Here is a 17,114-nt window from a genome sequence, read left to right on the forward strand (position 1 = left end):
CTTCATCGCCGCGGCCAGATATGCAAAAACTCATAAAATGAAGTTTTTCTTCGGCTCAGCACGTTTTTCAGTGAATTTATGCACCCGAGACCTCTTTTACTCCAAAGAACCTGAAAACATAGAAAACAAGCGTAATTCCGTCCCAACACAGCTAAGAATGCACATAAATCGGATCCAAAACATAGGCTAAAAATAGCCTAACAAACTCCCCCAAACTGACTCTTTACTCGTCCCCGAGTAAACTAAGACTAAACTAAAAAAAACTAAAAATGATAGCTGAACTTTCCAACAATTAAATTGTTACCACCACCTGCACAACTTCAATCCCTCAATAACCAGAATTTCGACTTGCCAACTCTAAGAACTAAGTTGAATGTGCAGTTTACAAGTAAGTAATTCATACAAACATAAAGCATCGCAATTCCCATCAATATCACAACTGTTCTAACTTTCCAACATCCCACTAACACATGATCAATAAGTTTGAATGACATACCTCTCTCCACTAATGTTGACAAATTTCTACCTGGAATCAATAGGTCTTTTTCGGTTAAAATCACATGGCTTAGGTACATGGGTAGATGAGAAGTCATTTAGGCTAAACTATACCATAAGCACTATTAACCAAGCAAGCCTAGACATTTATTTTGCTTTCTTTCCATATATCCCAAAAACAGAAATAAGAGATTGCAATTTTTTTCTTGTGCGTGCACCTCATAATTTTCTTAACTTTTTTTTCAAGAAGACACATTTTTTTCCTTTTTTTTTTTTCATAGGCACAACACACAATATTCTTATTATTTTTTTCAATCTCTCATTCCTACACTTTATATTTTTTTTTTTTTCACTTACAGCACTTATTCCCCCCCCAAACTTGTTTCAAGGCTTATGGCATAACAAAATATGTTCAGGGTGAAAAAGAGTTTAGAATAACGAATTCAGCTCCGTGAAGTGGTGAAAAATTTTAAAACAGGCTAAGGCTCAACTTTGGGTATACTATGGATAAAACTTTTCTAGGTAGGCTTGAAAGGCTCAATCGTTCCAAAGAAAACTTGCCTAAATCACTTTCCAAACAAAAATCATCAAGGATTTCGCTTCAAGAGAGTATGTCAAACAAATTCTATTCCATGTTCAACCAGTCATTCCACAATCCAAATAGAACACAAGTGATATGTGAGAATAGCAAATGTTTTAAACCTACATGAATCACTTCCTAGCACACATCCAATTTAATTCAAACAGTTGCAAGTCAAGCACACAATTATGTTTCAATCCATTGCACAAGTGAATAACAACAATTTAATCCATCTTTCAATTTAGCTATCACGCAAGACTAAAAAAACTAAAACAAACTAAACTAAAACAAATAAACGCGAAAAAATAAATTAAGTTTCCCCCCCCCAAACTAAAATGCACATTGTCCCCAATGTGTGAAAATAAACCAGGGTGAGAGAAACTTACCTGAGCGCCACATCAGTATGGCGGTGGAGGTGGTGGCGGGTAGAATCCACCTCTCGCATCCATGAGGGCCTTTGTGCCAAACGAAGAAAACTGACCTCCAATGTTGCAAATTTTAAAGCTTTCCTTAGATTGAGAGTCACCTTCATATTTCCCACACAACAGTCTTTTCATACGTCGTCGAACAGTTCGAAATCGTTCTTTAGACTTCCCTTTCGTCTTGTTGGTAGTGACTTCTCGACCATCCTTTACAACTTCCAGTCGACAACAAGTAGGAATTTCAGTTGCAGCAAATACTTTGAAAGTCTCTTCTTCTTTTTGAACACGCAACTTTAACTCCCCCTTCTGTACATCAATTAATGCTCTTCCCGTTGCTAGGAATGGTCTTCCCAAGATGATAGGAATATTCTCATCTTCTTCCATGTCAAGTATTAAGAAATCAGCAGGGAAGATGAACTTACCAACCTTTACCAAGACATCTTCAATTATACCCCGAGGATGAGTCAAAGACCGATCTGCCATTTGTAAAGTAACTGTTGTGGGTTTTGCTTCCCCTAATTTTAATCTTTTGAACATTGATAGGGGCATTAAGTTGATACTGGCTCCCAGATCACATAAAGCTTTTGTTCGTATAGAACCCCCTATTGAGCATGGAATGTTGAAACTACCCGGATCTTTAAGCTTGGGCGGTAGTTTCTTTTGCAAAATGGCGCTACACTCCTCAGTTAATGCCACTGTTTCATAGTCCTCCATTTTTCTCTTCTTAGACAATATCTCCTTCATGAACTTCACATAACGGGGCATTTGTTCCAAGGCTTCAGCAAAAGGAATGTTGATGTGTAGTCTTTTAAAGACCTCTAGAAATTTTGTAAACTGCTTGTCTAGATTGGTCTTTCGGAGTCTCTGAGGATAAGGTATCTTCACATGATGATCAATACTGATTGGTGGAGACTGTTGTTGTGGTGCAGGACTATCAGTAGCCTTCTTTTCTATTGACGTTGGAATTGGTGCTGATTGATTTATAACTTCTTCATTTAATGGTTGTACCACATCAGGCCCATCATAATTCTTTCCACTCCTCAAGGAAATTGCTTTACATTGCTCTTTTCCTTTTTCCTCACTAGTGCTAGGTGAATTTCCTTGAGCTTGGTTCGCCACTTGAGTAGCCAATTGTTCCATTTGAGTTTCTAGAGTTTTAATAGAGGCTCTAGTTTCCATCATGAATTGGAGCAATAAATCAGCTTGGATATTGGAGCCATTAGGACTTTGTTGTTGGCTTTGTTGGGGCTGATTTCTCTGCTGGTAGAACCCCTGTTGGTTGTGCCCATAATTATTATTTTGGGAGTAGTTCCCAATGGCTTTTGCTTGATCCATTGGCACATTATCCACATCTGCCTGACACTCTGAAAAGTGATGGTTGCCTCCACATATCTCACAAATAACTTGGGCTTGTTTAGCTTGCCCTGCAATCAGCTTTGTCAAGGCCTCAACTTGAGCTGTCAATTTTGTGATGGCATCAACCTCTAGCACACCAGCTACTTTCTTAGTTTGACTCCTTTCAGTTGGCCACTGCTGATTATTTAGAGCCATCTCCTCCAATAGATCGTAAGCCTCATTAGCACTCTTTCTCATAAAAGCTCCACCAGCTGCTGCATCTATCAGAGTTCTAGTGTTACCAACCAACCCATTGTAGAAATTGTGAACCAGCATCCACTTCTCTATGCCATGATGAGGGCATTTTCTGATTAGATCTTTAAACCTCTCCCAAGCCTCATGGAGAGATTCATTATCTTGCTGACAGAAGTTGTTGATTTCACCTCGCAACTTGGCTGACTTTGCTGGAGGAAAGAACTTTGACAGAAATTTTGTTGCTAAGTCTGTCCATGTTGCTATAGAATTTGGTGGCAAGGAGATCAACCAACTCTTGGCTCGCTCTCTCAGTGAGAATGGAAACAGTCTCAGACGGATGGCGTCATCACTAACTCCATTGACTTTGAAGGTCTGACATAACTCCATGAAGTTCGATAGATGCAGATTGGGGTCTTCAGAAGGGAGTCCACCAAACTGGACTGAAGACTGCACCATTTGTAGTATGGCAGGCTTAATCTCGAAATTATTTGCATCCACTGCCGGTGGCCTGATACATGACTGCACTCCCGTCAGAGTAGGGAGAATGTAATCTCTCAAGCTACGGCCATTAGCTTGATCTTCCACGGCACCACCATTATTACCGTTATTTGGAGCATTCGCATTCACATTAGCAGCCATGATTTCTGATGTTTCAGCAGTTGCTGAAACTCTTTCTTGCCTCTTGTTCTTTCTGTTTCTCCTACAAGTCTTCTCAATTTCAGGGTCAACTGGTACTATGACTGCTTGTCCTTCACGGCGCATACACTTAGAATTCCTGAAATAGATAGAAACAATCTTGCAAGAACAGATTAGAAATTAGCAAGAAAAAAAAATAAACCAAAGTAGAAGTTAGTATAATTTTATGTAATATTAATCTTTAAACAATTCCCCGGCAACGGCGCCAAAAACTTGTTGCTATATTTTTAAACGCTACGCAAGTATACGCAATCAAGTAGTAAAATCTCACACAGGTGAGGTCGATCCCACAGGGAATTGGATTAAGTACCACTAAATTATACTTATGATTCTATTCGGTAAATCAAAAGTAATTATGGTTTAAAAACAGTAAAATTTGAAAGAAATTCAGAAAACTTAATAACACAGTTTAAAGTTGAGCAAGATGAGACGATAGGGAGGAGAATCCTGTTGTTGTTTACCCAAATTGTTAATGATTAATTACTATCCTATTCTTGGGGTGAATGACAGATTATAAAATAACCTAGCTCCTTTCAGATCTTCTAGATTCTAAATCACGTGTTATCTAATTAATTCCTTAATTAAACTAACATGAAATCAGCATTAAGCAATAATCTACTCGTCACATAAGTCATGTAAATACTTTCGTTTCACATAGAACATCGATTATCTTAATTTTAGCATTCTCAATTCTCACTTTTCAGATTTTGAATTGAGATCATAGAGCATGCACAAGGTGATCAATCTTAAACATGAAATTAAACACAAATTAAGATAATTTCACACACACAAGAATTGAGGAATGGTAATTAAACATTAACTAGGAAAACATTAAACAACAATCATCATCCTCCCTAAATGGGAAATTTAGTTCAGAAACAAATCCATAACCATTCCTATAGCAATATTCAACATAAATAAATTAAAGAAGAATAAAGAAAAGAACTGTTTTAGGATGAATTCTGGATCTTCACTTGAATCTCTATGCTCTTCCTGCCGCTCTCAGCTGTGTTTTAGGGTTCCAAATCGCTCTCCCTGACTTCCAATCGCAGTTTTCTATTTATACTTGAAATTTAGGGTTCGATGGACGAAATTACCCCCGGTCCGTACGGGATCTCGCCGCGGCGACACTTCCTCTCGCCGCGGCGAGAATGTGCCAAATTCTGCCTCTTTCTGCTTCTCGTATCTCGCCGCGGCGAGACTCTTCATCGCCGCGGCCAGATATGCAAAAACTCATAAAATGAAGTTTTTCTTCGGCTCAGCACGTTTTTCAGTGAATTTATGCACCCGAGACCTCTTTTACTCCAAAGAACCTGAAAACATAGAAAACAAGCGTAATTCCGTCCCAACACAGCTAAGAATGCACATAAATCGGATCCAAAACATAGGCTAAAAATAGCCTAACACTCCTCTTACGAAAAATGAAAGTGGACACAGAAAAGGAGGATGAGGTTTGGTTTCATGTAGGGAGAAATGACATGAGATTCGGACGGATAGAGTTTGGACTCATTACTGGCTTACCTATGGGTAGTGCCCCTACAGACGAGGAAATACACGCCAAGTCCAACGACCATCTAGTTCGGACTTATTTTGAAGGGAAGAGTTCTGTTCAGTTGGACTCCCTTATGCTCCAACTTGAGAGGTGCGAAGATAAAGATGATGCCTACAAGCTTGGACTGATTGCTTTCATTGAAGGTGTATTAGTATCAAAGGAGGGCAATGTCCAAGTTTGGCCTGAGATGTTGAAGTTTGTTAACGATCTCGGATTCTTCTTTAAGTATCCGTGGGGCGAGCGCGCTTTTTCGTAAGCTGATGGAGACATTAGGAAAGAATATGCAACATTACAAGGATAATGTTGACAAGAAGAAGGGGAAGAAGATTGCTCAGGAGGCAAAGTACACTGTTAGTGGCTATGTACCTGCCTTTCAGTAATGGGCATACGAAGCAATTGAGAAGTTGGAGAAGAAGTATGCCCACTGCAACGGGACCAAGTTCCCCAGAATGTTGAGCTGGAAAACACCGGAGGGCCAGCGGAAACAAGATGTCAAGGCAACCGACATTGCACTGTTATTCAACAGTCGGGTATGTTTCTTTACTGTTCTGTATTTTTTTTTTGAATTTATTGAAAATGAACATTCGCGACATTGTTCGCGATATGTAGCGACATTATGCGATGTCGCAAAAGAAATTGCTGCATCGCTTATCGCGACATATGTCGCGACATGTTATCGACATGTAGCGACATTGTGCTGCTTTTTGCGATTATCATAATTTTTGACTTCTTTTCACAGTTTTTAATTATTCTGTGTTTTCTTTTTTCTTTCAGTTGGTGGTGAAGAAGTGCTTGTTTCCCCGGCCCAGTGAAGAGGCACATTTCAAGAGTATTAATGAGGGTAAAGCCCCTCTTTGCTTTGAGATGGATGTGGAACAAACGGTGGACGTTGATGGTACACAGGAGTCTGTGTTTGAAACTCAAGCGAAGACCATCAACGAGGCCGTGACAAAGGAAAATTTAGTTCCACCACCACTGGCACCTGAAGTACACGAGCCATCTACTTCAGCAGGTCCTTCTGCTCCAACCAGTACAACTGTGGACACTGACCTTGCAAAGAGGTTGGATAGCATTGAGGCCCGGCTGGAGAAGCTTGAGTCCCAGGAGGAAGCCGTCATGTTGGCACAGACGGGGTTAGTAAATAGCCATCTCAGTATGAGGCGGTCCTTCACAGAGAGTCAGAAAGATCTGAAGGAGACTCTACTGGCTAAGATGGACGAGTTGATGGCAATGGTAAAAGGAGCGCCCACACCTGGAGAGCCCACACCTGCACCGCAAAATGAGGAACAAGTGGAGAGTGATAACGAAGATGTCTTCCCAGAAGATTGGGAAGCAGATGATAACGAGGCACCGTCAACTCCATTGGAAGCAATTATCACGGCCATTGGTGATACACAATCACAGAACGAAGTCCTACTTCTACCTAGACCCCCAGAAAATGTGCCATTTGTGAGGAAGAGGAAGCCGCCAAAGTACTTGAACGACTACACTGCGGAAAAGAAAAAGAGGCGAGTTCTTCCAGAGAACGTAGACCTGGAGAGACCAGCAGACCGTAGATTGCTTCGTACGTTCAGGAGGTGGTTGATTGGAGACATTCCCAATGCCCGACCTAGGAATGTGAACACCGGTGTTGGCGATGTCAAGTTCTTCACAACAATGTTTCTAAAGGCGGAGTGGCTTCACGATGATGTAAGTATTTAATAATTAATTAGTATTTTTGATGTTTTTTGCAATATATATTTTATTGTCGATGTGTTAGCGACAATGTCGCGACATTTTCGCGACATTGTTGCTGATACAGAAGTTTTTTCTTTCTGGTTTATTTGTCGACATGTCGCGATATTGTCACGACATTCTCGCGACATGGTAACATTTTTAGTACGTTCTGTTTAACGACATGTCGCGACATTGTCACGACAGTGTCGCGACACTAGGCAAATTCTTCTCACGACATTGTTCGCGACGTTTTGCGACTTTATTTACGACTTTGATTAATCTTCTCTTTTTTGTATGCAGCACATAGATGCCATATCACACTTGATGTGGAGGAGATGCCATCATTTTCCAGAGTTGTACCCTCAGCCAGGTGTGATTTTGGACACAACACTTCCACAATTCCTCATAGGCATTTGGGGCTGCGAGACTGGTGACAGAAGTACGTTTAAATGGCCAGATGCAGTGAAGCAGTACTATCTGGGCATGGAGAGCCGTTACATGCCATGTTGGAAGGATTTGAACTTCATATACTTCGTCCTGTACTTCGATCATCAAAAACATTGGGTTGCTGTTGAGATAGATATTGATATGTGGCAGATTCGGGTGTACGATAATGACTAAGCATGCACCACCGACGCACAGTTTGATGCCATCATGCTACCTTGGACTCAGTTGTTTCCACATCTGCTGAGGTCTACTGGCTATTATGATCAAGTGAACAACAACATTCTGAATGTGGACTTAGGGGACAGTAGCCAACTCAGATCAATGCATGCTAGACGCATGCCAAGTGAGGTGGTTCCCCAAAGTAGAACAAGGTAATTGTTAATATAGTATATTATTATTTCATTTTCCATTACTCTTTAAATGCAGTTCAGTCTCTAAATGTGTTTGTTGTTAATTTTTCAGTGGTGATTGCGGGGTGTATGCACTTGAGTACATCGAACACCTAATGCTGAATCGATCCTTGGACAACATTACAGATGATAACATGAGAATGTTCAGAGATCGGTGGTGTGTAGACTTGTTTTATCAGAACTTAACGTGGTAAAATAGGTACAAGGGTTGTAATTTTTTTTTGTATTTTAAGAACTCCATTACAATTGTACAAACATAGTTGCGTAGTTGTTTTTAGTACTGTACAGTTTTTATATATCGAAAAGTGTTCAATTTTAAAATTTTTACTTACATGTCGCTACAAAATCGTTAACATTTCGTTAAATGTCAAAAAATATAGATTCTGAGTGTTTGGTTTCATATCGCTAAAGCACCGCGAACATGTCGTTAAAATGTCGATAGTAAAATCATGTTTTGACTCTTCAGTTGATGTCGTTAACATGTCGCAAATAGGTCGTGAAACGTCAATACAAAAGACGTTTCCACATTAAATGGTAATTAATGTGTGACATTTATTATCCCGCCTAACCAACTACTTCACTATGTCGATAACATGTCGCCCGGTGTCGCGACATGTCGCGAAAATTGCCAGATTGCTTTGTGCATGACAAACATGTGTACAATTGTGTAATTCAATTTTTACATTTATTATCCCACCTTCCCAACTACTAGTTTTGTCTATAAAAGCCAATTGTCTATCTCATAAGTTACATATTTTCTTAATTTTTACCCCTACAAGATAATTCTCTTAGCAATGTCTACTAGAAGGAACAAGGGCAAATACCCGATTCTTACTCCTGAAGAGATCAAGCAGGAGCCTGATTGTGGGGAAATTACGCCTCAAATGCAAAAAGTGCTTGACGACATGAAACGTTTTGAAGATGAACGGCCTATGAACGAGTGGAGGTTCCTACAACTTGAAAAAAAATTTAACAAAACAGGTGTATGGCCGGCTCCACCACCAGGGTTCCCCGAAGGCTGCCGTCGCTGCAAGTTAGGTTATTTTAATGGTAAACAGGTAAAGCCTGGATCTCTATGCAAATATTGCAAGGCTACATGTCGCTACATGTCGCTAATGTAATCGTTAAACGTCGGTAGATATCGACTTTTCACTAAATGAATAAAAGTTCCATTAATGTCGCAAAATGTCGCAAAAGTAATCGTGAAACGTCGTGATTTTTAAATTTTTTCCAGAATTGATAAAAGTTCTTCCTACATCGCACCATGTCGCTAGTGTAATCGTGGAAAGTCGCAATTTTTAAATTTTTCCAGAATGAATAAATGTTCTTCCTATATCGCAACATGTCGCTAGTGTAGTCGTGCAAAGTCGCGATTTTTTAATTTTTCCAGAATTAATAAAAGTTCTTCCTATATCGCGACATGTCGCTAGTGTAGTCGAGGAAAGTCGCAATTTTACGACTTTGTCCAGAATAAATTAAATTTCCAAACATATCGTGAAAATGTCGCTACATATCGCAAAGTGTCGTGAAATACACAATTATATACAAAAATCTGAGATAGTGAGAGTAAACAACCACATACACAGAAAATAATGTCGAAAAAATGTCGATAAAACATAGTCATACATAAAAAAATACAAGTAACATGTCATAAACCATAATAATAATAATGCATGCAATTCAAAAACGAAAATGATGCTCAAACCCTGGCCTTGCAAGTAGCTTTGTTGTGTCCCAATGCGCCACAGTTTGAACATTTACGTGGTTCCTTGACTTTCTGACCGTTCGATGGAAATCGGTTAGTCCGTAGTCTTCCTGCATTGGACGACCTACAGGTTTCTTCTCCACTGGTACACCGATTCTCATGTTCTGCAAGTGTTCTGGAAGCACCCATTCATCCTCCTCGCCCACAAGATTAATTGTTGCATCGTAAGTATTCTTCCACGTCTCCTTTGTGTAATATGGGGATGACAGAGCGTAGAGACTGACATTCTGAGTAAGCACTGCGGCACATGCATGGGGACAAGGAATTTTCAACAATTGGAACATGCCGCAAGTGCATGTTCTCTCAACTAAGTTTACATCTCCGCCTTTTTCAAAGTCAGAACCGTCAGCACCTCTTCCAACATTAAACAATTGTGCACCGTTACGTAGGACACTTCTACGTCTACCATCCTCGTGTTGCTTTATCAAATCTTCCTCAAAATGAGTTGCCAAAGGGGTAACACACTTACTTGCCTTCTCGAGACGGTTAGCAAACCAATTTTGTAGTGTGAACCTTATGAACTCAACTATAGTAGTTATTGGATATGCCTGGAATTCTTCAGTCACGTTGTTAAGGCTTTCTGCAGCGTTGTTTGTCATGATGTTGTACCTGTCTCCTAGACAATAAGGACGAGCCCATTTTTCTAATCCTATATTGTCAACATAAGCAGCGATGGGAGGATCCATCTGTCGGAGCACCTGCAAATGTGTATCACATTCCCTCTTCGACCATGCGTAAGCGGCCAGCCATATTTGCGTGTTACATACATCAGTCTTGAACTTGTGGGTGACATTCATAGAAATATGTTTGTAGCATGCACAGTGGCATGCTTCGGGGAAAATAACCTCGACAACATGTTCAATGCTTTGATGCCTATCCGATACAAACACTAAGTTTTCAACCTCCCCAATCGCTTCCTTTAACTTCTGCAAGAAATACTTCCAAGAGTCATGATTCTCGCTGTCAACAATTGCAAAGGCAATCGGAAACAGTTGGCTATTTGCATCGTACGCTACAGCAACTAGCATTGTGCCCCCAAACCTTGTCTTCAAGAACGTGCCGTCGATACTAATCACAGGACGACAAAACTTAAATCCCCTCCTACAAGCAGCCAGTGACAAGAAACAGTACTTGAACCTGTTATCCTCTGTGATAATGTCTGTAATAGTACCTGGATTCTTCTGTTCCAGCACGTAAAAGTAACCAGGTAACTGACTATAAGCCGCCCGGCGTACCCCTCGAATACATAAGTGCCTTCTCTCGGCACCTCCAAGCCTTCTCATAGCTCATCTTGATCCCATACTCCTGAAACATATCCCTTTGTATGTCTTTAGCTTTGTACTTAGTTCCATCTGATTTGAACTTGTTCTTAAAGAGGTGGCCAACAACCCACGGTGCTGCTTGACGGTTATCAGCATGTCTAGAATCCAGGCTACATGTGTGTTCGTTGTGGAATACAGTAACCTCAAACATGTCACAACGTGCCCTCTTCCTCCCCCTCACTCTCCATTTGCAATCTGAACCCCTGCAAGTTGCATAAAAAACATCGGTCCCAGACTTCTTCACCATGAACTCAAAATTCATTTTCAATGCAAACCTTCCAACCACATTTTTCAATTCAGTCTTATTTGTATACAGCTTGCCAACATATATTTCCCCTGAATGTGTACCAGTAAGAGAAGTTGTATAAACATTATTTTCCTCTATGTCTTCCCTTGTCCACACAATAGGTTTGAATTTTGTACAAACTTCAAAATCAGATGGTACAGTACTACGAGGAGGACACAGGCGGCGCTGCGGGTGCACAGTGTTTCGTGATTTTCACTCCGAGGGGTTCTTCTTTCTTGGTCTTTCCTTTGCTCCCTTGGACGTGGTGGAGATGGTGGAGGTAGTTCTAACCTTAAAGAAGGTACCTCTATAGGTTCATGAACTTCCAACTCCGCATCACCATCCTCGTTCAAATCTACTATAGGATCATTGTTGTAAAATGCACCATCAAACTCATTGAACTGGTCAAATCCATTGTCAACCCTATTATCCTCATCTATATTAGTAGGGGCCTGCTCATTCATCCCTATGGCTGGATCTGTTTCTGGGACAAAACTCCCAACAACACTTCTTGGGAGGACAGTTGGCGGAGTAGGCCCCAAAAGCGCATGCCTTTTAACCTTAGTCACAAACAGTGGCAGCAAGTTCTCCACAGTCATTTTTGCCTTCATTCTTAAGAACAATCTTACTTGACTATCTTTCACTAAAACTTCCGGCGGTATCATATTGCCTTTCATGTACATATAACACACCTCTATTTTTCAGTTCATACACAATAGGGTCTATATCCAACTCTTCATACAAAATATCTTTCATCTTTTCTAAAGTAGTGTCAACCTCAAACATTAACATCTTACTTTTTGGATTATTGAATATCCAGTTGAAACCTTCAACTGCCCAAGCCCCATCATATAGTACAACTACAAACACATTTGAATCTGCAAACCAAAATGACCACAAATTATAAAAAACCAAGATGTTGCAAGATATCGCGAACCTATCGCCACGTATCGCTAACCAATTACAAAAAATATATGTCGCCAAACGTCGCGAACGTGTCGAGAAAAATAAAAATATCCACAATATAACACAATAATTCTATGTGTCGCGACTTGTGTCGTGACATGTCGATACATGTCGTTAAATGTCATCCCTAACCTCGTGTCAGCTCTTAATCGCTAAATGTCGCTAACCATGTCGAAAAATATCGCTAAAATTGCAAAAAAACAGTAAAAACGCAGACTTGCTGCATTTCGTGTTTCATTGACAAAGGGTGTCAAAAGGGTACATAAAAACCACGGATATGTGTAGATCTATTACTTTCAACATAAATACATCTAAATCAAACAATAATTACTAAAGAAATTACATACCCATTATTGTTTAAAGGAATGACTTTCTTAGAGCTTTGGTTGGGTTTTAAGTTCCCTTTGAGTAAGGCGGCCGCACACTAGCTCCGGTGGTGGCAATGTGTGTATTCTAGAGAGAGAGAGAGAGAGAGAGAGAGAGAGAGAGAGAGAGAGAGAGAGAGAGAGAGAGAGAGAGAGAGAGAGAGAGAGAGAGAGAGAGAGAGAGAGAGAGAGAGAGAGAGAGAGAGAGAGAGAGAGAGAGAGAGAGAAATCCGAGAGAGAGAGAGAGAGAAAGTGTTATGAATTTTTGTTTTTTATTTTTTATTTGTTTAGGGGTAAAATTGTAAAGGAAAAATGGTTTAAGTATATTTTGCATGATGTAAAATATGCTAGCATATTTTTAGTGTACCATTTATTTTTAAGCATATATTGTCAAATTTCCCTTTCTTATTTGCTCCTGGCATACTAAGTAAATAGGTTTGAAATATAAAATATGTAACTTTTGGGAATTTAGAAGGATTCTTGTGATTCTAGCACAAAATTAATAGAGTATGAATACATATAATGATCAACAACAATGGGAATAACAATAAAGGAGTCAAATCAATAATAGAATAAGAACATTAACGATGTTCTTTTTATAAACAACAAGATTAATTCAAAAGAATAATTAAAAATAAAGATTAACACAAATAACATAAAGATTAGTTTAGAAAACACCACCATTGAAGTAAATCCCTATTGTCTAGGAACACTAAGTGACTTTTTAATTACGGTGTTCACCTTTGCTAATCAAAGTGTTTCTCAAAAAACGTGTCAAATTAAACTTTTATTTATACTTTTAACTTTTATAACTATACATATATATCAAAATAAAAAGTTGGGATCCCACTTTAAAAATTGATAAATATATTTAAAATACACTTTACAAAAATATCGCACAGCTACTACAAAATGAAACCCAACTCGTCCTAAGACGAAACTCTTCAGGTCAAACCATGTAGACATATACAGTCATCCCCGAGTTCTGAACTCACTACTGCTCCGCCTTAGCCTTTCCTTTACCTACACATGCAAATAATAACTATGAGTCGACAGATCAATTAGAAAAGCATATCACATAATATGTCACCAACTTATATTTAGGTGTCCATACACGTATCCACAAGGCTTAACAAATGATCAAGAACACTCTTAACAGAAGTACGACCTTTGTACCATATGCACTAAGTATCGCTACTATAGTAGTGTTTGTAGGGTTGAATTGTACTCTCAATACTATTGAGTGTTGTGCACATGCACAACGTACTTTAACTGTTCTAGTGTTGGTAACACCATATCGTACTCTTTGAACCTCATATACTGTACCAATGCACTCGAAACCGCTACCGTACTAGTATTGGTAGCATAGGAATCATATAAACATCATGCATATAATACACATACACATATACATATATATATTCTATGCTAATCTTATCTCGTTTTTGAATTTAAGTGTGTCGATTGACCTAAATGGTAAATTGCGCGCTGAACAGAGGCCCTATGCCACAATTACGAAAAACGGGTAAGTAACTTTCTAAGACCTTTTCGAGGACCTAAACTTGAAACTAAAAATTTCTCTATAGTTAATTAGCATGGCAATACCCTAAATATTGAGAAAACATGAAAAAATAACATAACGGGAAAACTGCCAGATTAACGGTAGGCCATTTTAGTAAAATGGCAAGCCATTTTTCTAGGTTCCCTGCCAGTAAAAAGGATATATCATTTCCACAAAAATTGCTGGCTATTTTCAGTTGTAGAAAACAACAAAGCCTCAAATCAACCCCAATTCGACCCTGAACTTCAACACAAGCTCCAAATCAACTAATAACATCACAATAGACTAGTTCCAAGGAACAAAACCTCAAAATATGTAGAAATTCTAAAATCACCATTGTTGAGTCAAGTTTGAACTCTTGAACTCAAACTTGCTCAACTCAACAAACAACCAGCCAAATAACTTCAAATAAGCTTAATACATCATCAATTTAACTCAGAAAACTAAAGCAAAACTCAATTAACATAAACAACAACTATTTCTCTATTATGCATGTTTGAACCTAGCTAAAACTTACAAAACATAAAGGAAACTATGGCTAAGGCTTACCTTTGGATCTTCAATGTAAAGACCGTCTAGTTTTAATTTAGAAATTAGCAGATAATTAGGGTTTAATTATGAAAATTATTTATTAGTATTGAATTAATTATTTATAATGATTTATTTGAATTCAAAATGTATTTTTATGTCACATATAGAAATTTCATAATTTCGCATATTTTGTGTCTGGCAACATTGGAACGCGGTGTTTGGCTATTAGAATCACATCTTAGTATTTTTAGTATAGCTGGACAATAATTTAGATATTAGAAATGTCGGGAATAGTCGGGATTTTAGAGTTTCCCAAAATACCCCTAGCTGCTCTTTTATGTTGTTTTGTGGGGAAATGGCAAAATGCTCATTTTGTCCATTTATGCTTTGTCTTTAGTGGTTTTTAATTTAACTTAATAATCTGATTATTAGTATATTTTGGCTGAGAATTAAATTAAATAAAAAAGAAAGAAAAAGATTTATTTACTCATTATTTTCAAAATAAGGAAAAGCTCATAAAATTACATTTCTCTCTCTCTCTCTCTCTCTCTCTCTTTCAACTCTCTCTCTTTTCGAATCCCTTAGACCAGCTAGGATTCTGAAATTTGTTGCTCAATTTTGTAAAATTATAGCAGCTCTAAGTGAATTCAAGTTAAGGTAAACTTCTAGACAACTTTTCCTTTGTTTTTCTTGAATTTCAAGTTATGAAATTACGCGTGTTTTGAGAGATTGAGTTCTATAGTGTCTGTTGATGTTTGATTTAGGTTTCTGCAGTTAAGATATGTTAGAATATGTTGTTTTAAGCATGAATTGGTAGTTTTTTGAAGGTTTAACCAAGTTTTGAGTTTTAGAACTCAAACTTGGAGCTTTAATGGTGAAATTCAAATCTGAGCTTTGATTGTTGTTTTGTTGCTTGGAAAATGTTTATTGGGGTATAATATGTAGGTCTGGAAAGTTTGATTGAGTTTGGGAACGATTTGGTTAGGGGTTGAATTTTTGTTGGTTTTCTGGGTAAAACTGGCTAACCGACTTTACACTGCTTGTAAAACCGGTTACCCAGATTTTGCAGCAGGGGAAACTCGATTTTCAGCTTATCGTTTCGCGTCAATTTCAGGTCTCTAGTCGGTTGATTCCCTGCCAGTTTAGGGTATTGTCATATTAAGTTGCAGTAGATAGGTTTTTGGTTTAAAACCTTAGTCCCGGTTGTGATTTAACGAGTCACTTATGCGTGTTATTATTGATGTGATTTAGGAGCCAATAATTCGTCGAGCAGTTTTCCACTCAGGTTGATCGGCACACATGAATTCAGAATTGAGGTAAGATTAGTATAATATCCTGCATATGTTATTACATGTTTAGCGTACATGTTGTTATTGCCTATTAAATTACATTGATAGCAGTAATAGTATACATAGAGTTGTGTTGATTACTGATAAATGTATGTTGGCTAAAATATTGATCGATGTTGTCACATCAATATGGCTAGAGTATGACTAGCATATTGAGTATAGGCTGACATTATGGTTGATTATGAACGTTCTAGACTCAGTACCGTGTGGGACACGGGGATTAGGGTTATGATCGGGTGTATGGGCGCCAGGTTATAACCCGAGTTATTTGTATGTTTATGTTATGCTTTTCTTATTGAGTCGGTCGACTCACAATGCTGTCTTTATGTGTAGGTAAGGTCAAGGCTAAAGTTGACGAGCCGTGAGTACAAGTAGATGAAGATTGTACATGTCGAGGCGGTTAGGGCTCAAGCGTACGATCTTTGGGACATCAAGGCTTTTGCTATATCGTCGCTAGGCGACAAGCTTTTGTTTATGTGTATAGCAAATTTTTAAAAAGTGTTTTGTAAACGGGATCCCAGAATTTGATATATGTAATACTTTAAGTTTTTAATTAAATAAGTAAATTTTAATTAATCACGTGTTTTGTTAACCTCGTTGATTAGCAACGAGCTGTACAGTACGTTTAAAATCATGCTAACACGCCTATGCTAGTTAGGGTGTTACAATTTGGTATCAGAGCCGCCAGGTTGTCTTCTGAAGATCGTCACGACATGTACAATCATCGTCAGCAGTCAACGTGTTTTACGGTTCAGTAAGCTTTTATTGCTTAGTAGTTTATTTTTTATAGTATGATTTAAGAAAAGCCTGTTAGGAAGCATGGTAGTAGCTTGATAGTAGAATAGGCACATGTTTTTAATTTCTAAATAAGCGACATTAGTAAGTTCCCTTTGATCACAATCTGAGAACACTAGCTCTTGGTTACGCAGGCTGTTCAAATTAGTATGGACGCCACGCGAAATACCCGGAGCCAAGGCAATTCGGTTGGATCTAATGAAGGTCAGGGAGCACAGATTCCCCCAAATGTCTATGGCCGAGGTAGAGGCCTCAGGGGCAGGGCA

General features: G+C 38.6%; 1 protein-coding gene and 1 non-coding gene across 2 annotated transcripts; one reads left to right on the forward strand and one right to left on the reverse strand.

Moving 5' to 3' along the window:
* Nucleotides 1-3,178: 3,178 nt before the first annotated feature.
* Nucleotides 3,179-3,285, forward strand: LOC133039540 (small nucleolar RNA R71). Its single transcript, XR_009688679.1, has one exon. It is a non-coding gene; the product is annotated as a small nucleolar RNA R71 (small nucleolar RNA).
* Nucleotides 3,286-9,588: 6,303 nt separating this feature from the next.
* Nucleotides 9,589-11,880, reverse strand: LOC133039231 (uncharacterized). Its single transcript, XM_061118074.1, has 3 exons — nucleotides 11,460-11,880; nucleotides 10,928-11,331; nucleotides 9,589-10,854 (listed from the first exon to the last, which is right to left on the reverse strand). The coding sequence occupies exons 1-3, from the start codon at nucleotides 11,878-11,880 to the stop codon at nucleotides 9,589-9,591; spliced, it is 2,091 nt and encodes a 696-aa protein (XP_060974057.1).
* Nucleotides 11,881-17,114: the final 5,234 nt, after the last annotated feature.

This window comes from Cannabis sativa, chromosome 6 (genome assembly GCF_029168945.1).
Source record: "Cannabis sativa cultivar Pink pepper isolate KNU-18-1 chromosome 6, ASM2916894v1, whole genome shotgun sequence".
Classification (NCBI taxonomy): domain Eukaryota; kingdom Viridiplantae; phylum Streptophyta; class Magnoliopsida; order Rosales; family Cannabaceae; genus Cannabis; species Cannabis sativa.